This window comes from Dipteris shenzhenensis, chromosome 11, assembly GCF_047967505.1.
Source record: "Dipteris shenzhenensis isolate YYH24624 ecotype China chromosome 11, Dip_SZ_1.0, whole genome shotgun sequence".
NCBI classification, from domain to species: Eukaryota; Viridiplantae; Streptophyta; class Polypodiopsida; order Gleicheniales; family Dipteridaceae; genus Dipteris; species Dipteris shenzhenensis.
The window spans coordinates 32,332,733-32,353,895 of NC_141606.1; the positions used below are offsets into that span (position 1 = coordinate 32,332,733).

Sequence of the window (21,163 nt, forward strand, 5' to 3'; positions counted from 1 at the left end):
AGCGACATCAGTATTAACATGTAATCACCCACAATACCAACCATCTAGCATGGCAAAACACAAGCTAATCAGGCGTCCCCAACTAACCACACAAAGTATCCACTAGGACCCCCACCGCATCCGGTGTGCTCCTATGGAGTACTTTGCCATAGTCACACTTGACTAAAATAATAATGTCCTAAGCAAGATATATCATAAATATAATTTCCATAACACATAATGATGCATTTTTTAAGATATCTATGCTAGGTGGACGATACGGGTGGGTTGGCACATGTGAATGGATTCCACCTTGTACTTATTTATCCCTACCTCATATTATAGTATATATCTCTTCTAAAAAGGCATTAGTTTTGGTTTATAAACTTTATTCATACGCTACATTTTTGCTACAGTTGATCATTTAGTACTAACTAAATGTGATCTAAGGTCTATGTGCACACTCCCACACTCAATTATTAATATTAAATATCACATGATAATGATGTTTTAATGGTTGACAACTTCCCTCCCCTCTTTGGCTTCAAGCACACTAATCAGTTTGGAGAGAAAAGTCTTCATCTTGAGCATAAAATGGTGTCATGTTATGCATTGTAGAGTTTCTTCATCTTCTTCCCATCAAACTTGTGCGAATCTATAGATTTAAATTCTTCTAAACCTCAAAATTGCCATTGATGTAGATATTTCTTGTCAAGATCATTGTATCTCCAAGCATATTGGAGCAAAACTAAATCACACTTATTGTATTTAGGGCATCTTTTAGCTATTTCATCTTAAGTCCAAATCTACGTTTCTCTTCGTGTACCCTTTCTGCATTTGTTGATTAGGGATCATTTTGTTTTCCTTTAGTCAATCTCGATATAGTATCTAGAGCTCCATTTCAATCAAAGAGCTCCATATGTAACTACAATTCAACTCAAACAAATGGTTACCCCTTTAAATTTCAATATTATTGATTTAATGCCATACACAAGCTCAAGTATTATCTTGATAAGTCATGTTGTACACAAAGTAGGGTCTCTTAATAGATCCTCATCTTTCTAGTCCCTATGGCCTTTTTTTAAATATCATAGAGTATACAATTGGTCAATTTATCTTGACCATTTTGGCTTGTAATCAATACAAACTAATACATTGGCACTATACAGAGACTTGAATCAATAGCTCCTTCATGATCTCATTCACAAAGTGTGTGCCTCAATTGGTAATAATCTCTAATGGGCATTTTGACCATGTGTAGATATTTTGAAAAAATGAAATCTACCACAGTCATCTTGTTCAATATTATTGATTTAATGCCATACACAAGCTCAAGTATCAATTTGATAAGTCATGTTGTACACAAACTAGGGGCTGTTAATAGATCCTCATCTTGTTCAATATTATTGATTTAATGCCATACACAAGCTCAAGTATTATCTTGATAAGTCATGTTGTACACAAGGTAGGGGCTCTTAATAGATCCTCGTCTTTCTAGTCCCTATGGCCTTTTTTTAAATAATATTATAGAGTATACAATTGGTCAATTTATCTTGACCATTTTGGCTTGCAATCAATACAAACTAATACATTGGAACTATGCAGAGACTTGACTCAATAGCTCCTTCATGATCTCATTCACAAAGTGTGTGCTTCAATTGGCAATAATCTCTAATGAGCATTTTGACCATGCATAGATATTTTGAAAAAATGAAATCTACCACAGTCATCTTGTTAATCTGATGGTGGTGATCCCTTAGGCCCACTTGGTGAAAGAGTTGATGGGCTAGAAAGAGTTATCGATTCTCATGGGTTGACAATCAAAGTTCCAATAAACTCCATTCCCCACATTTGAAATGAACAATGGAAAACCTTGAGTGAAATAATTACAAGATTATGTGCATGTGTGAGCATAGTGACTATTTAGCCTCTTAAATGATCATGTAAAGTTGTTATGTCATCCTTTGTATTTGGGAACAAAACCTAGAAAATAGGTCAAAGGGGTGCATGAAGGATGCCAAAAATGAAGTCCTCTTAGATCAAATATCGGTCTATCAAGATGATTCCATGAATGACTACATGTATGGTTGTGGGTTGGCTCAGTCAACATGGTGGTGATCCCTTAGGCCCACTTGGTGAAAGAGTTGATGGGCTAGAAAGAGTTATCGATTCTCATGGGTTGACAATCAAAGTTCCAATAAACTCCATTCCCCACATTTGAAATGAACAATGGAAAACCTTGAGTGAAATAATTACAAGATTATGTGCATGTGTGAGCATAGTGACTATTTAGCCTCTTAAATGATCATGTAAAGTTGTTATGTCATCCTTTGTATTTGGGAACAAAACCTAGAAAATAGGTCAAAGGGGTGCATGAAGGATGCCAAAAATGAAGTCCTCTTAGATCAAATATCGGTCTATCAAGATGATTCCATGAATGACTACATGTATGGTTGTGGGTTGGCTCAGTCAACATGTCATAAGTCCCTATGGATTGTGAAACTAAATAGACAGAGAATTTGATTGTAAAGTTGAGTGATGTAGCTAAGAAGACATAATCACAACAAACAAGGGTGTCACCAACCCAAAGGAATTGACAGCAATGCCTCAATAGAGTAATCTAGATAATGTCCACTACACTGGGGCATGACTATGCTAATGAGTAAATACCCTCATGCTAAGGAATAATTTGTTGATATGAAATGGTGGTGATCACTAGGTCTAGGAATGATGCAATGAGGCATAACTGAGCCAATCCCAAAATATCTAGATGACTTATGTATTGATTGATCTATACAAGTGGTAGGGACTAAGCCCAAGAACATGATATGCTCCATGTTAAAGATGAAAGCATTAGTGATGCATTAGGGGAGAATTGGGGTCTCAAAAGGGCCTCCAATTAGTGTTTCCTGATTTCAAGGGATTAGAGAGTGATTTGAGGTGTACCAACGAGAGTGCTAGAAGGTGTGGGGCAATGGTATGTTGAGGTGCAAGGTGGGCAGGCCTGCAGAGAGCCCCTATTGGTTGCTCCCCTTACAGTAGGGACCACCCAAACCATCCCCCCCCTCTTAACCCATGTTTGACCCTCCTACTAGGTGCACCTCCCCCACATGAGCCCAAAACTTCCTTCAATGGGATGGTAGGGCCCTTCTGGCGAATTTTACTTCTCCGCTCCCTCTTTCTAGGGCCTCTGCCCCCCACTATTTTGGTCCAGCCTAACAAATCACTCCATTTGAACCAAATCCCAAGCATTTTCTCTCTTCCCCCTCTTTCTCTACTCCCTCCTACTCTCACCATTGCACAGAAGGGAAAAGTGTATGGGACGTCGCCAAGACCCTAAAAATCCCAAAACCTGCTCGAGCACGACTTTGGTCATTTTGGCAAGGACCCTAGAAAGCCCAAAACCCACCACGGTGCAAATTTGGGCATTCTAACAAGTCCAAAATGCCCAAATTTGTGCCGTGGCGGGTTTTGGGCTTTCTAGGGTCCTGGCAACGTCCTAGACACTTTTTCCTTCTATGCAACGATGAAATTCCTTTAGGATTTGACAGAATTTAAAACTTACATTAAAATGATTAGTTATTACTGCAATCATAGAAATGGAGAATACACAACAATGCGATAGTGTAGAGAATGTGGATATATTTTATTTAAAAAGATCAGCCCTTGGGCCTTAGATACAAGATAGTGCCTTCAAGCGCACAGTCCTAAGAGTGGGCTGCAAGAGAATCTAGGGCTTCAAACTTGGGTCACTCCATAGCCGCTTCGCTAGAGCCATGTCCTTGTCCATGATCGTGATGCACTTTGTGTGGATGGCACACAAGTTGGCATCCTCAAACAGAGCGGTGGTCACTTGCTCCGCAGCCTCCTGGAGCGCCCCCATAGCTTATGTGCTAAATGGCACATCGTCCTTGTATCCCTGTGCTATCTCCCATACCACACATTGGAAGGGAGCATACACAATCAGGTTGTCGGTGGTCTTTTGCATTTGACTGATCTCCCTTAGGGTCCGCACTCCTGGCTTTGCTCTATACGGCTTCCTGACTCTTGGTGGAGGCTTTACAGATACCCGAACATGATCCCATGGCCTCCTGTTTGCCTTGAATTTCTTTTGCTCCTATTGTTTGCGTTGATCCTCCTCCGAATCCTCCTCTCACGGATGTCTTGAGCTTTGTCCTTCTTTGGGATGGGGCTTCCTCGGTGTTTTCTTTACCCTCTTCATGGGCACAGGTATCATTTCTACGATGGGTTGTACCATTGGGAGGGGAAGATTGTGCTCTTCCTAGCAATCTGTTGGCCCTAAGGAAGCCTTTCTATGTCCGGGAGGTTATCGAATACATTTTGTTCGATTGGGGGAGTGCTCTCATGGGGAGAGGAAGGTTGAGGGGAAGGGTGAGGGTCAAGCAGAGGCTGAGGCGGAGGCTGAAGCTAAGGGGAAGGGGAAGGCAGAGGGGAAGGCTCATGCTCTTCGGGCTTGGGAGTGGGCTCACGAGGCTCACAGGACTTGGGAGGAGGAGAAGGCTCACGAGACTGGGGAGTGGGCTCATGGGACTTGGGGGAGGGCTCACAAGAGTTGGGGGAGGGCTCATGAGAGTCTTGGGAGACCTCATGAGAGTTGGGGGAGGGTTCACGAGAGTCAGGGGAGGCGCCACCAAACCCGTATAGGTTCGTGTGCACAAATGCCATGGAGGAGGTGGAGCTAGAGGAGGAGGGGTGGAGGTGGCATCCCGTGGGTCTAGCAGTGTTCTTCACTCTTGCCATTGAATAATGAGAGTTAGGGTTTTTTTAAATGTTTTATATAGGCCCATCATGTTTTGACATTCCTTTTAATTACGTTTAGGGTTTCATCATGCCCCCTATCCCCACCCTAACCCCCCCCACCCTTGTTGCCCTCCCCCCCATTGCCCTCCCCTTGCTTGCCCCGCCCATCCCCCATACCCCCCATCCCCCCCTCCCTCCACCCTTACTACCACTCCACCCCTCCCCTTGCCCCACCCTGTGCCCCTCCCTTCTCTCCCCCCTCCTTCACCATGTCCCCACTTTCCCCAACATCGCGTGAGTAAAAAAATTATGGTCAAAATAAACAAGATATTAAAGAGTGAGTACACAAATTGTGGTCAAAATAAGCAATATATTTATTTTATATTTGTATACAATTACACCGTAGCTTCTATTGGTGGTTGGACCCATCTGCTCCCTTCTCTCACTCTAGCTTACAGCCAACGTGTGACTCCTCGACTCCCTATGGATGCTTTCCAAGCACTATGCCTTCTATTATTTGATACAATTTGAACTGCTTTTACAAGTTCTGATGCCTTTGCCTTTTCAGACTTCAAAGTCCTTCCTAGTAAACATCTAAAAAACTAGTCGAACATCTCATGCAATGCATTGTTGCAAGTGACACCACCACCATGCCTTGAGTTCTTAAAGTAGATTGCCTTAGCTCTATAGTGCGGCTTCTCCATGCCTTGTGTATTCCAAATTGACAAAGGGCCCCAATTTTGTACAAACCATTGTCCGTGTGCATAGAGAATATGCTGCAAACATGATGAGAATCATTTCAGTAACAAAAACTGTTTATAAAGTAAGTGCTAGATATTACAATGGTACCAAGATTACCGTGTAATGCGTAATGTGTGACTCCCCCCATGCTTTCACAATTAATTGCATAAACTCTTTCACAGCCATCCTAAACCTTTCATAATACATCTCATTGATTTGAACTTGGCAAAGCAATTTTATCAATGCATCTACCTTTGTCCATACTTTAGCTCTCAAAGTTGCTACTTGAGGATGATAAGCCATATTGGTTGTGCATTCATACAATGCTTTCCAGTGTTCCCAACCCAAACTACTTTGAGACAATGTATGTTTGTCTTTGTTGAGATTGTGGTTTGATAGGAATCTCCTTGCCTTCCCTCCATTCACAGACACTTTTGTAGGAAGATTCAACATGCACTGAGAAATCTTGCTCTACTTCTTTGTTTCCTTGAACAAAGGCTAAGGCTTTATTCATAGTGCAAATGCTGACTCTCTCTAACTTGTGTTCTTTCACCAATTGAGCTTCATCCACTTTGATTGACAAATATGAGCTTTCCATTGCAATCTGTACAGCAAAAGAGAGAAATCGTTAGGATAAACATGATATAGGAAATGAACTAAGTAAAGTGCAATGCTATAATGGATTTCTTCTTACCATCTTCTCTCATGCCATAGATTTTCACCATTGCTTGTTGCAGTTTCTCAACATCTAAGTAGACATTGTTGAAAGCATTCATCTCAAAGGTTTGCAAGCCAGATTTCTTTTTACTCTTACAAGTCATTGTGCCCCTTATGCAATGGTACCCTCCAAGCATTTCTCTTGCACATTGGTTTGTTTCTCGCCATGCATGTCTCACAGACCAAGGTGTGGGTAGGGGCACTGTAGACTTCTTATACTTTCGCAAAATAGCAGACTTGAAAATTTTGAAAATAGATGTGTAAGCTTCACAACTTACACCGGTAGTATCACAAGCTGCAAGCATCTCCTTTGCATCCACAATATCCTTGAAGTCCTTCATCACCTCTTTAGCAACTTGCACATGTAGGCGCTTGTGTCTTGGGTCCTTTAGTATCCCAATGACATCGCTTGACTTCAATAAACTAGCTCCCATCACATCTTCCATGAAGTTCCTAAAGAAGAATACAATAAAAACTTAGTCACAAACAGTGTAGCACAAAAGAGTGTAATTTCATTGGAACATTTTATAACCAACCTTGTAGCCCGGACTCTCCTCTTTCTAGCACCACCAGTGGGTGCCAATGCATCCATGTTATGTAAGTACCTTCTTTTCCTCTCCTTCAATCCCAAAGGTGTTTCTTTCATCTTTTGCACTCGTTCTACTGCCTTCTCTCATTCCTTCTCTATGGCTCATCGAACTTGATTGTATATAGATCTTTCCAAGCCTCTTTTGGACTCAGCTAGCGGAACAAAGTCATGGTGGAAAAATGTGTGCCAAATTCAAGCCTATATTAAAGAAATGACAACAATGTGTCAAGAATATCCAAGAGACCTCCAAGAGGTTATACAAGGATGATGTATGTGTGCATGAACCACTGCTAAAAATAGTACAAAAAATGTGACTTTACGTATTCTTCTAAGTGTCACAATTTTTAATGTGATGAACTAGCCAATGCAAATGTAATGAGTTGGTGTCGGACATATGAGTGTGAAAAGTGATGATAGAACTAAATGGACTGATGATTATGGGAACTTATCAGGTTCTTCAAGCAGTGGCTCAATTGGATTGGTGTAGTTCACTCTTTGTTGAGGGGAAAACCGCCCAACTGGGAGACATTGAAGAGTGACTCACATTGTTGCAAGGAAACATAGACAACATCAAATAGATGAAAAATTTGAATCGTATAAGCTCCCAAAATGGGGTGTAGATTCTCATAGATGAAGATGATAATACAAGATATACATGTGTGGAGGTTGATGGCCAGCCACCCCTCCAATGTTCCTTAACGGTCACTTCCACACAGGATGGGTACATAACTTCTAAGATTCCACTATCCTATCTCTATACCTAACCATGGCTCAAACCATGGGGCTAAATCCCTCGCCAATACTTAGTCTAAGGTATACACCATTGTGGAACAAATCGCTAGGGCTGGGAATCCATAAGATACCATGTCATCTATTGAAATCCATACAAAATGAAAAGGTAAAATTGCCATGGCCCCTTTCCAATCATGTACCCCAGTCTTCTTTCATCTGACCAACAACGGGCCCCTTTCCAAACATTAAAACATAAATGAATGTATACTTCAAGTCATTTGCCCCAAGAGCATAATAAAATTCACAAATCTTAAGCCCCTCCTTATGATATACAAAAGGAGCACTTATTGGAGCATTTTTATTGGTCTTTGGGGCGTTCTCCATTGAAGCCATCTTTCCCATCAGGTGTGCCAGGTAGACCATAGGAATAGAGCCTTAATTAGGGCATGATCACGATTGCCATCCAGCTCGGCGGCACTTCTCCTCTGGAGGAGGGCCTAAAGTTGAGAGGAAGAGAACCAAAAGTTGAACTGGAGACTCAAAACGTTGGCTAGTGTGACTGAGTTACTGCCATTGACACGTCACAACCATGGCGTTGATTTGTGCAAACATGAGGAGGGGTCTCTTTGTTGGGCCCTTCTTCCTCGGAGGTGATATGGAAAGAGTGTGTGGTGATGCTTCCGAGCCACAGAAGAAGGGTGTGTTTGGAGAGTGGGGACACATGCATATTCTCATACTCATCATCACACATTGATTATATTGCAATTGCCATTGCCTTGTAGCTCTCTCTCATCCCAGATTCTATCATCTCTTCCATCACCTTCAGTTTTTCATCTCCCTCTTCTCTCTCGCCAGCTTCCTTCTTCGATTCATTGCGACAGCCTTGCTCATCCTTCCTCAATCATAGCTTCGAATTTGGATCCGTTTGCCTCTCACGGCATCATGTTTAGCAGTGTTTTAGGTCGCTCCTCCGCCTCTTCTTCTCAGCTTGATCCGTTAGTCTCCAGCCTCAACTCGAATTCCGGTGATAACCCTTTTTCTGTACTGCCAAGGGCTCGAAAGGCGAAACAGGTTCAGGCACGCCCCTCTTCTGCATTTGTCCAAACCAAATTGTGGAAGCCCTTGCCTGTCCTAGCTGAAGCGACAACTGACAAAGGAAGCCCCATCAAGGCCGAGTCCTCGACTAGTGGAGTATCTGAGGCCTCCAGAGTACAGCCCAGCGGTAAATTTCGTTCTGAATTTATGGGAAATGAGGATTGCACTTAACAAGAATCTATTCCTCTTAGCAATCCAAATAGTAGCTGCTTTGCTGTATGCTTGCACGACATTGCTTGGCATTCAAATGTGCTGAGAATTATGGTGTAGTGCACCGATATATGGTGGAGACCGTGCACACCTGCTGCTTGGTGCCATCTTGTGCTGTTGGCAACTTTGAAGCAGGAGATACATATGATCTGGTGTTAAAAATTGCAGTTCACAATTGATCGGTCGTTGGCTAAGCGCTTCAGTGCGTTGTTGTAGCTATTTTATGTCTTACTGGGGTTCTGGAATTTTAGCAATAACATTGATGAGCTCTTCTATGCGCAATCTAGTTCTGAACTCTGAATCCGTCACTTTGATTGATTGTAGAACCTAAGAACACTAATTTGGACTCGAGCCCCTCCCTTAAAGATTGATTTGGCAATCATTTCTCATGTTCTATGCAATGGAACGATCGAGTGGTCTAGATGGGTCTGTAACTTTGGAAGCAGGAAAGTCAGGGGGTGGATGAATGCATCAGTAGTGATGTTTTTATTTCCATCAGTTGTCACGTTGCCTGGCGATATCCTCGAAACTGCCCGGCAGTCTATCTCTTGTTTAAGTAACTACTGGAAGACTTGAGTAGCTTGTTTATTACAATTGTGTATTTTCATGTGTGACAGCTCAATCACAACTGGACCTTTTGGAGAAGCTGACATCGGGGAGGGGAACAGGTTATTCTTCTCGTCCTGCGCTGCATTTTTTAGCATCAACGTTGTCATGTTGCGGGAGTAATTGTGTGCTTGTTTCCTTCCTCAAGATACTGAAGCAACTTAAAATGATTAGCAGCAGGTTCTTTTCCTTCAGAGCTGCCATCTTTTTTGGAAGCAAAATACATGTTTTGTTTGCAACAGATCCTGAAAAGACAACAATAGCAAAGCAGCTGGAAAGCAAAGTAGCTGTGGACACTTCTGAGGCAACTGTCCCTCTAGGTAAGAAAGTACCGCTAGAGTATGATGATCTTACAGTATCTCAGAAACGGAACATCAGACGGCAACAATATTTGGATCAGGTTAGCAAGCGAAATGATGCCCCCTTTTTTGCAACAATTGCTCTCTTCGTCATCCTTCCACCAGTCGTCATTTTAGGAGTTGCTATTGCCACTGGCTATGTGGATTTACTACCTTGATATGTTTGTATGATAAAATCACCAAGAGTTCTGGACATGCATTGTCTGTTTACTCCAATGAAATGTGCCACATCGTATGTTCTATGATGTTGTAAATTTACAGTGGAAATTCAATGTATAGAGAGACCAATATTCAGTAAGAACGGCATGAATCCTTGAAAAATGAGCTGATTCGAAGTAGTTTTTCTATTCTTATTTTCTTTCCTTTTAACCCCCCCCCTCTCTCTCTCGGTGCCCCTGTGGTTGTAAAGTAGAATTCAATGGGTCTTAACATGGAAATTGTAGTGAGTTTTGGGACCCAAGAGGAAATTTCATGCACCGTGTATGTGGAAGACCCAAGTGAAATGTACTTACCCTCCTTGGCTCTCTCCTCCATGATTCAAGACACCACACTTAATCTTTCAAAATGATCTGTGCACAATTTGGCAAACATAGCAAAACAAGGATTTCATGGAATGGCATATATGGCCTCTAAATTGAGCTTGTTTGAACATACAAATAATGTGGAGGCATTTGAAGCTTGTTTATACAACACTACTTCTAAATGGTTTGCTTTTTCGACCTTGCATTGTATCTTATTTGCTTGAATGGTAAGTGATTTTTAGTTGGAAATCCTTTTAGATGTTGCCAACTTGTTCTCAATATGTCTTCGCTCAACTATGGAGGCCTACCCCTACCATATGTCAGTGCTCAACTATGAAGACCTATCAATACAAAATGGCTGCTTCTCCAATTCTAATTCAATTTTGTTACACTTTATTTTCACTAAGATGAAGACTGCATCCACGTGTTGGATTTGTCACACTAATTGGTGAAGACCATAATTTGTTTGTCAGTGACTCATTTGCAAAGCTTGCATTGCTTCTTTTGCTTCTCCCACTAAATTAAAAAGCTTGCAAAAGGCACCTAAAAACTACTAATGGATCGGGTTTTCTAGGACTTGATTTATCATATGAATCCTCTTCCAAATTTTTGACCTTTCTTGTAGTAGTTAGCAAGTGAACAATTACACTCTTTTTCTAGTAAAATGGTGCAAGAGCAAGTCTAGATTTTTTTGAGATAATTTCCTCGTCTTTGAGCATGATCTCCCCCATAATTTTTGCATGTACATAAATCGCTCAGCTAATGTATTTACCCTCTTAGGGCAACTATAAGCTACAAAAGCGGGGTTTCATACAAAGGACAATCTATTTTTAGCTAAAAAGTGCCCATTCAACCTCAGCACCAACTCTCTTCTTGTATATGTGCACACAAGCCCACAACAACACCTGGAAACCAGTGCTAAAAACTTGCATAATATCTCTCAAACACCTGGTAGCCCTTGCAGAAGTGATAACCTTTTAAACAAAAGTTGGATTGACACACTATCAAAACCAAAATCATAGCCCTTGAACTCATCTACAACTTTATTTTTGATAGCATGTTGAAATTTGATGCCTAGCTCAAGATATGGTCGTTGCACTCCTCAACTATCTATGAAAACCGCATGTATAAGGCAACTCCCATGGCTCTCTTGCGCAAGAATCTCCTACAAGAACAGCCCTTGGACCTCCCAAATGAACTTTCCCAAATCCAATCTGTGCTCCTCTAGCCTCTAGGGCAACTATAAGCTCCAAAAGCGGGATTTCATACAAAGGATGATATATTTTTAGCTAAAAAGCGCCCATTCAACATCTTCTTTTTCAGTTTTGCTAAAGATGTCTCCTAATACCACATGTAATTAACTAACCCTTTATTGTTGGCTGCACATGTAAACTTCCAACAGCCATGTAGCCACTATCTTTGGCATAAAGACACCAGTAGAGCTCACTCATCTCTCAATACTTCCCTCCTCAGTCTCCATCGCTCTCATCACATGCACTTAGCTACCAATTTCCCCAGATCCACAATCAAGATTGTGGGTATGCCAATTATCTAAGAGTGGCCACGAGCACTTCATCATCTTATCCTATAACAGTGATTTCTTGGGCTCCAAAAATACGCCCATCATATTTTTCCCTCCCCCAAATTGTGACGACAATCATATCTAGCAACACCTTGCCCTTGTCTTCCTGTTGTCTGCCCAGGTCGAAAGGGAAAAGTGGACCCTGAAGGGTCAAAGACTTCCTTGCATTCCCTAAGATTACTTTTGCCTCCAGGTCTTGCCTTCATAAAGGGCCACACCTTGTCATGTGTTATTCCCTTTGCAAAAGACTACCACAAATGAGACTTCTCTGCCTTGGGTATGACAACGTCTGCATCCACATAAATAACTTCAAAAGCAACATCCTCACATACATTATCATAAATAAATGAGCAAGGCATTGCATCAATAGAAAGATTAGAGTCCTCCTTTTTTCACAAAGCATTCTCCTGTTCTATAGCTAGATTGAATTGGAAAGAGTCATACTCAACATTATGTGTATGCATTGTAGAGACTCCTCTTCCCTAACTCCAACAACATCAAGGTCCTCGTCTTCTTTAGCTACATTTATTTTCTTTTTTCTGATGTCATCCTTAGGAAGATTGTTGTAGTCTTGAACACCTTGCATATGCTCCTCCCTCAACTTCTTCTACCAGTTGCATGAAGTCAAACCAGAAACCCTCCTCACTTTGTTGCATATCCTCTTTTGGTAACCCTTTCCAAGGGGACTATGCCAGCATCTTCTTATAAGATTCATGTTTATCACAAGTCAAGTCAAGACTAAGCAAGTTCTTATAAGATTCATGTTTATCACAAGTCAAGTCAAGACTAAGCATCTTTGAAACATAGTCTTCTTTATGATGCTTTTTTGGCTCCATAAAGGTCTCCATTTGCTTCATTTCTCTTCTCTTCAGCCTCCAATTGTCCCACATAACCCTCTTCTTCCTCCATCTTCTCTAAAGACAACATTCCCACTTTATCCCCACTTGAACTAGGCTTTTGTCTGACCTCTATCTTGAATTCATTAGCTCGATTAGTTTGGCAATGGAAACAAATCCCCCACCTCTTCAAAGTGGCTTGTCATAATTGGGATGAGTATGACACCAATCACCACGATTGAAACATTGATAAGATTTATCTTGCTTTGGGTATGCTCCTCTCCCTAGACATGTACCTACCCCTTGACCAAAACCTGGCCCTTCACGTGGTCTTTGTATAGTACACTCATGGCCTTGATAGGGAGGTCTAAAGCCTCTGCCATGTGTCACCTAAAAGATTGAGGCTAAGGTTCTTGAACAAATCTACCACTTACATGCATCTCTTGAACAAATCTACCACTTCATGCATCTCATCTTGAACAAATCTACCACTTCATGCATCTTTTTGTGAAGACTATCATCCTTGACACTTCTCACAAACACATGGAATTGATAGTGGGCTATTCCTTCTCATTAAATACCTATTGCATCTCCTTGCCCAACTACCATGCGAACTGTATTCCATTCTTCTACCTCCATTTGAAGAGCCCTCTAAGCTCGACAAGGAACCTCACCTTCTTGAGCATAGAAGAAGGCTACTCATCCCCCGATGCCACACGCCATCGATCTCACAGCTAGCTGAACTACTACACACAGGAGTCAAGAGAACCTCTTTGTGTGAAGCTTTGAATCTCATGCCACAACTTGTGACGATCCTCCACCTTCAAAAAGTGTTGTAGAAAGGTAGCTCTAGCTTTGTGGATTGCCACAATCAATAGTCGTGCAAATTGTGAACTAAAGGTCCACCAGAGCTAGAGGCACCATAATGTGATGGGGTGGGTAGAGCAACAAGAAACTGCCTTATAGCATCAAAATGAGCATGGCGCACACTTCAACCTCTCATGAACTACAAATTCTGAAAAATCTAAAGAAAAAATATAGTAGAGCCAACAAATCACACAACAGCTCCAAAGAAAAACTATAAAAGTTGTAGGGAAATCCCCACATGATCAGATAGAAGTCTTTCTTCCACTCAAACTAGGCAATTGGTACCCAAAGAATGTCTGAAGCTGTCTCTGGTACACCTATCAATCTTGCAAAGCAATTTTAATACCACTTCTCCACAACCTATTTTCTCAACTATGCATAAAACTTTATAAACACCTACTTCTCACTACATGAAATGCCTGGCATGAACCCAACAACAACTTTAGCAACCTACGAAAAGCTCTCCTTCCAAACTCTAGAAGCCCAATGACAGACTCAACACAAGGATAGGAAACCTTACACAACAACATAGCACCAACTCTCTTCTTGCATATGCACACACGAGCCCATAACAACACTAAAAATCCAATGCCCAAAGCTGGCACAATATCTCTCAGACAAATTCCAATCCTTATAGAAGTGATAACTTTTTCTATAGAAGCTGGATTGACACATTGAAAAAACCAAAATTGTAGCCCTTAAACTACTCTATAACTTTTTCAAATAGTAGGTCCAAATTTGGTGTGTAGCTCAAGATATGGTTGTTGCACTGCTCATCAAACTCCCATCAACCTGTGAAAATTGCTTTTGTAAGGCAACCGTCACTGGTCTCTTGCACCAAATATCCACAATAAGAAGGTTATAGGTATGCTAGTTATCTAACAGTGGCCATGAGCACTTCATAATCACTTCCTGTAATTAGAGTCTCCCCACAAAATCATATTAAGATAATCGTGAATAATTACAAAATCAAAACAAAAAACTCTTACGGTTCTCTGTATTGCTACTTCCTAGGTTCTATGCCTGGAGCTAATCCCCACTAGCCTAGATTTGCACCTAGCAATGCTAATCCCACCTATCTATTGGTGCTTTACATGTGATATATACAGCATGTACCATATTTATAGTGATTTCTTGGGCTCCAAAAATAGGCCCATCAACATGGTGCTCGAGCCAGCAGCTATCAAACCTAAGGCCACCCATCCTATCAAATTTAAGTTTCAAGAATTAAAAGGTGCCAAAGATGAAGACCCATATAGTCATCTACAATTTCTTGCAGGTATATCATATACAAGGTGCTACGACAAAGGAAGAGTACATGAATTACTTTCCTTGCACCCTAGAAAAGACTAGCTGAGGGCTAGTTTAACCAATTTCCAATTGGTTGCTTCATGAATTGGCAGCAAATTTCCAAGGCTTTCCTCACGTGGTTTAGACAAGAAATCAATGAGGAAGAGGTTTCTACAAAGCCTAGTGACTTTAAGCAGAAATAAATGAGTCCATCGATGAATTTGTATTAAGAATGTGGGCCCTCATTAATCAACTAAGCACACCATCAAATGACAAATCATTGCCTGCTTCGCTGATAACAAGTTGAACTCAAGTCAATTTAGGATCATCTGGAATTGTCGACCCAGCCAATAGTTATGAAGAATTGTTGAACCAAGCAATTGCATTAGAGTAGAACCAAGAAGGAGATAAAGAAATCCTGAAGGGGATGCTGATGATGTTGCTTCCTCTAAGCACAAGGACACGTTGAAGATGAGTCTCACAAAGAATTGTAACACCTACAACAAATTTGTTCATGATGATTCTGACTATTGGCATACTAAGAGTCACATTGCAAATGTGCATCAAGTGTCACAAGAAGCCAAGCCTAAAGATGGATGCCCTCCAAGGCCCCCCTCCAAGGCCTGAGCAAGGAAAAGGCAAAGCAAAAATTGACAATTTAAGAACTAGGTACCATCACAGATTTGATGCTATTTCTATGGGGAAAAACACACAAACACTAAAGGCAAATTATGGCAAGAGTGTCTCAAGCTGCTCAAAAGTAATGCCAATTGAGATGAGGTTGGGCTTGAATGCTAAGCCATTCTAACAAAAGTATTTGGCTCGATAGAAGTCAATGCAATTACCCGATAGCAAGGTCCTATCACTAATGCAGAGGAGGACCCCTTAATCAAAGATGTTGACTAGAAGATGCAAAAGCAAGTCACATCCAAAATTTCTAGAGATCCAAATGGAAAAGCACCCAAGTTAGCTTGCCTATTGAGCAAGTTCTTGAGTCAATAGTACAAGACCTAAGCAAAGCTTCCACAAGCAAATCCTAGCCTCATCTTAATACCATTGAATTCCAAGCCCAGAAGCGGTCAAAGCATGGGAGACCTTTCGAGATGTGAAGGTTAATCTCACAATTGCAAAATTGCTTCAAATTGCCTCATACTATAAAAAAATTCTTCTTACAACAACTTCGAGCAGAAGATAAAAAGATTAAAAAAATTTCTTACAACAACTTCGAGTAGAAGATAAAAAGAAGAATGTTTCTAGTGTGATCATGGACAATGTTTTTGAAGTCTATATATATCTCGAACACTGTTGTGAAGCATTTAAAACTTAAAAATAAAAAATACTCATCATTTAGAGAAAATTTATCTCCAGCATACTAAGCCAATTTTTTGAGCATGTGGAAAGCACTTTGAATGTAGCTCACTCAATCACACAAATGACAATACATAGAAAGACGTAGGCCAGTTTGGAAATAAAGGATACAAATCTTCATTCAGGTATTGGACCCGCAGAGAACATGTTGATGTTGTTGCTTAATCAAATCAAGGAAGTCTTGGAGGTGTTTATAAGCAAACAATCTCTCTATTCACAAGTAAGTATTTGTGTGCTTGCAAATCAATTAAGTGCTTTGGTAGGTTTTTGAGTGGATTAGTTATATTTGACAGGTGTAGACAAGCAATGATTTCACTAACTCTAGCTAAAAGTGTTTTTGTATATGTGTTGGTGTATTACTTGGCCATGTTCTCTCCAAAGAAGGTATTTGAACTTAGCCAAGAACCAGAGAATCTGACACAGTTACAGTCTTTTGTTGGATTTGCCAGCTTCTACAAACAATTTGTGAAGGATTTTTCAAAGATTGTAGCACCATTATATGAGATGACAAAGAAAGATACCATCTAAAACACCAATACTATGGTAGGCGAGATGGGATATCATCTTTCATGTTCATGTGGATGCCTCTGGATATGCTATTGGATCCATTTTGTCACATAGATGCGAGATTGGACTATCTAGTGTATTACGTAAGCAATTTATTAACACCTCCTCAGTGTAGCACAACGAAGCAAAAAGTCCTTGGGATAGTTTTTCGTGTGCACATTTTTTCCCATTATTTGCTTGGAAATCCATTAACATTTGGTTGATTATCAAGATTTTATTTATTTAAATTGATCCAAGAACGATTGGTACATTGGTTGCTATTGTTGCAGGAGTTTAATTTTAAAATCATTCATAAACTATCTCATTCAAGAGCAAATTGCTTATCCCAATTATCGATGCAAAAGGAGTCACTATTGAATTGCCACATGCTCATTTGTATGCTGTAGATTAGACAGAACCCACGTTTGAAGAAATGCTACACTATCTATAGCAGGGAAATTTTTTTTAGCATATGCCCAAAGACTTGTGAAGGTAGTTCGCATTGAAGGCCTAGAAGTACAACTTGATTGGTAGCAAATTTTATTGCCAGGGTACAAATGGAGACTGCAACATGGGTTCGGCCACATGGATGTGCTGTTGTGCTTGCCCAGCCACATACTGGACTGACTGGAGGTCACTTTAATGGTGAGCTTTTACCACTCAAAAAGTTTTCCAGGTAGGATTGTGCTAGAGCACTTTATTTAAGGATTCCCATGCTTGCTATATGGAATGTAACATCTACCAAAGAACAAGGAGATTACTTCTACATGGTCATATGCCTTTGCAACTGAGCCAGCTAAGGAGGCATTCCAACAATGGGGCTTAGATTACATGGGCCCTTTCAAGAATACATCTGAGTATACCCATATTCTAGCAACTACAAACTATGCTACTAAATGGGTGGAGGCCAAAGCCCTGAGAGATACTATCAGCTTGGACAAGAAGCTCCAAGATGATACTAGTGTTGAGTAGTGCACACTGAGATATCTTCTTCAATCTACCTTATCACTAAGGCTATTTATGCTGATATGTATCCCTTCTTCAGTTTTTTATCGAAACATATTGGATTAAAGAAGAGCCCTCTTTGCCTATGAAGACCAAGTCACCATTGATTGTCTTGGTGTTCTTCAAAAACATTTGATTCCCAAATTTAGGTAGTTTCTGAGAGTTGACATGCACAATGCAAACTTGGTCCACATCTATGCACCATTTGTCACACGTTGTACTTTGAGGAGAAGTGAAATGGCCAACACTATGGCTGGAAGGATGGGCTCCTTGGTTCTAATTGACAAAATCAAGTGATCAAGATGAAGGATCGAGTTTTGGCTCATATGAGAAACATATACATGTTGAGGTGCAATTGTGAAGGCCACCTCTACAATCAAGCCTCCTCCTCTCCATCCTCCCAAACCTAGCTACAATGACAAGATCCTCCTTCATGCATCTCTCTCATGTTTCAACCATCTCATAGGGATCCCAATTGGCATTAGTATAGAAAGTACTGGGGAATGATGCTGGTGCATTCTCCCCATTGCAACACTAAGGAGCATGGCACTAGTGTCATTCTCCTTATATCAAGTTTGGCATTTTGAGAAGATCTTTTCAAGAACACTAGTGTCTATTAGGAGGTAAACCATGAGTCTAGATCCTAGTATAATGTCCCATGTTTAGAAGGTGATATAGAAGACCACATCATTCAAAGTTTTTAAAAGGTGATATAGAAGATCACATCATTCAAAGTCCCAAATATTTTTGGTGAATTTTGCATTCCCAAAGAAAAATCCAAACATCAGGTGTGTCTATTAGGAGCCAAACCATCTCATCAGAAATACTAGCTCCAAGATCCAAGGATTTTGATGCAAGGATAGATGCATGGATGGAAGTAGATCTAGGAACCAATCTAAAGATTCTATTTGGAAGGAGTGGAGTTTCAAGGAGAAGACCCTACTCAAACCAATTTTTCCCTTCACCTAATATCACAATCCAACAAGGGACCTTCGTGCATCTATCTCAAGTTTCAACCGTCTTATAGGAAATACTAGGCCCAAGCTCCAAGGGTTTGGATGTAAGGATAGATGCATGGATTCAAATCCATGGGTCTAGATCTAGGAGCCAAACTATAGGTTCTATTTAAACGGAGTCGAGTTTTAGAAGGAGAAGCCCCTACTCAAATCAACTTACCCTCCACTTGATATCACAATCCAACAAGGGACCTTCATACATCTATCTTGAGTTTCAACCATCTCATAGGAAATAATGGGCCCAAGCTCCAAGGGTTTAGATACAAGGATAGATGCATGGATATAGGCCAATGGGACTAGATCTAGTAACCAATCTAAAGACACTAGATGGTGTCACTAAGGAATCCAAATCAAAGAACCGATCTAAAAATTCTATTTCGAGGGAGTGGATTTTCAAAAGGGGACATCTCTATGCAAGTCAACTTGCCCTCCACCTATGATAGGCTAATAATATCCTAATAAGTATTTTATTATTATTATTGTATACTTATTGCTTACAGACATGAAGGGTCACCATTTATTAGGTGTATCCCTTTAGATCCACGCATGGATATGTATCAGAATCAAAATGAAGATGTGTGTGTGTTGTTGCAATGTTAGATTTGGCTATTGTTGTACGAAAATATATGCTCCTGGAGTATGAAGTGTATATTACTTCTAATTTTGTGTTCATTGATCTGTTATCTCCAAGTTTCTAGATTATATTTCAATGGTGATGTTTTACACAATCCATAGTATTATCACATCATTCTAGATCCGGTTCAGTGTTGCAAAATGAAAGTTTATTTGGTTTTTAAGTGATGAGAGTGGTAGAAGTTGTATATGGAACACTTTTGCGAGTTCCATATGGAACCCCAAGACACTAGTAATCTTATTGTTTTGTACCCTACCAACTCTAAGACTTCTAGGCAGAAAGAAATGAGAGATAGTAGGCAAAATTATGTGGCAAAATCATTCTAATTTCGAGATTGGTAAAGACTTGGGGTTGTTTCACAAAAGAAGCATTCGTGAAGCGTGCTTGACAGTATGGGTGGAATGGAAAGCAACAGGCTATGGCCTACATATCAGATTTTATGAATCAATCAGGACCCATCACTTTGCATACATGATCTCAACTTTAACGTCTATAGAATGAAGATGCAAATCTGCATGTCATCGAACCATAATCATTAAATGTAGAAGAACCCTCAGGGGTGGACAGAAATGTCCCAACAATGTTGTGGGATGATGCTGGTACGGGACTATCAAGAGAACGGTTGCATCATGAGGTGTTCTCTCCAATCAAAACTAGGGCATTGGCTTAATGGAAAACCAACAATTGAGTATGGTATGATACGCTTCAAGTCAAAGGTAGTGGACAAAAGATTCCAGCCATAAAACTCAAGGCTGAGGAAAATCATATGCCAATAGTAGAAGGAACCCTTAGCAAAAGAAGCAGTAGAAGAATTTGATGAGGACCAAATAGCTTAGCAGTACCCACAATAGCCCACGGTATCTGAATCTAGCAACACCGCAAGGGGGAGCTAGAACCATTATGCTCTAGGAAGTGCTAGAGCGAGCCAAATAGAGGCATGAGGAGAGAAGTGGGTAGCATAATTTCAAACATACTCAGTCCCTGAGGATTTAGCAGGATCAAGACCTGAGGATTTAGCAAGACTAAGTACAAAACTGAATCCATTTCAAGTGTTCAATTTTGCACAATAAAACTTTGCAAGTTCATTCAATCCGAACAAGAAAAAAGATCCAACAAGACAATTCAATCTAACATCCTTAAATCCGGTAGAGCCAATAATCTCGGTAAGTCGATAAAATTTGGTTGTTCCATGGAATACAGTAAGCCAATTGAATTCAAACACACAAATTAATTCAACAATTCAGCCAGATTTGGGAATTCAATCAACTTCAAAAGGAGTAGTAAAACCAGTAGTACCACAAATGTAGATAGTACCAGTAGCGCAAGTAGTGCCACAAGTGTCAACAATGCTAGTAGGGCTAGTACCACCTATGCCACCAATTCCACATCACCACCTATGTCACCACTTCCACTAGCACCACCTGTCCCACCGGTTCCATCAGCTCACCCAATGAATCAGAACATAGCAAGCCTAAAGTGCAAGTTCACGGAGTTTAGGGGTCAGAAGAAGGATGATTCAAATACCCATGTGGTGTAGTTTGAAACCCGATGGCAGGCGAGTGGCTTCGACACCATGTTTGGTGATCCAAAAAAGTTACACTAGTTTGTGGGCACTATGCACCAAAAATTGATATTTTTTAAATTTAGCATTAGTATTGTTTTCTTCTATGTTTGATAAGGGTTTGAGCATCAAGTGATAGCCTAATGAC

The 21,163-nt window shown here is 40.5% G+C and overlaps 1 protein-coding gene across 1 annotated transcript; it reads left to right on the forward strand.

The window, feature by feature from the left end:
- Window positions 1-8,185: 8,185 nt before the first annotated feature.
- Window positions 8,186-10,089, forward strand: LOC147896920 (myosin-G heavy chain-like protein). Its single transcript, XM_087381759.1, has 3 exons — window positions 8,186-8,741; window positions 9,442-9,492; window positions 9,673-10,089. Exons 1-3 carry the CDS (start codon window positions 8,462-8,464, stop codon window positions 9,945-9,947), a joined length of 606 nt encoding a protein of 201 aa, XP_087237885.1. The 5' UTR covers window positions 8,186-8,461; the 3' UTR covers window positions 9,948-10,089.
- Window positions 10,090-21,163: the final 11,074 nt, after the last annotated feature.

Bases quoted from the DNA above. Each gene is read 5' to 3' on its own strand.
- LOC147896920 (XM_087381759.1), top strand. From the start codon at position 8,462: ATGTTTAGCAGTGTTTTAGGTCGCTCCTCCGCCTCTTCTTCTCAGCTT. The intron at 8,742-9,441 runs GTAAATTTCGTT...CATGTGTGACAG, and splicing joins CTCCAGAGTACAGCCCAGCG to CTCAATCACAACTGGACCTT. The intron at 9,493-9,672 runs GTTATTCTTCTC...TGTTTGCAACAG, and splicing joins GACATCGGGGAGGGGAACAG to ATCCTGAAAAGACAACAATA.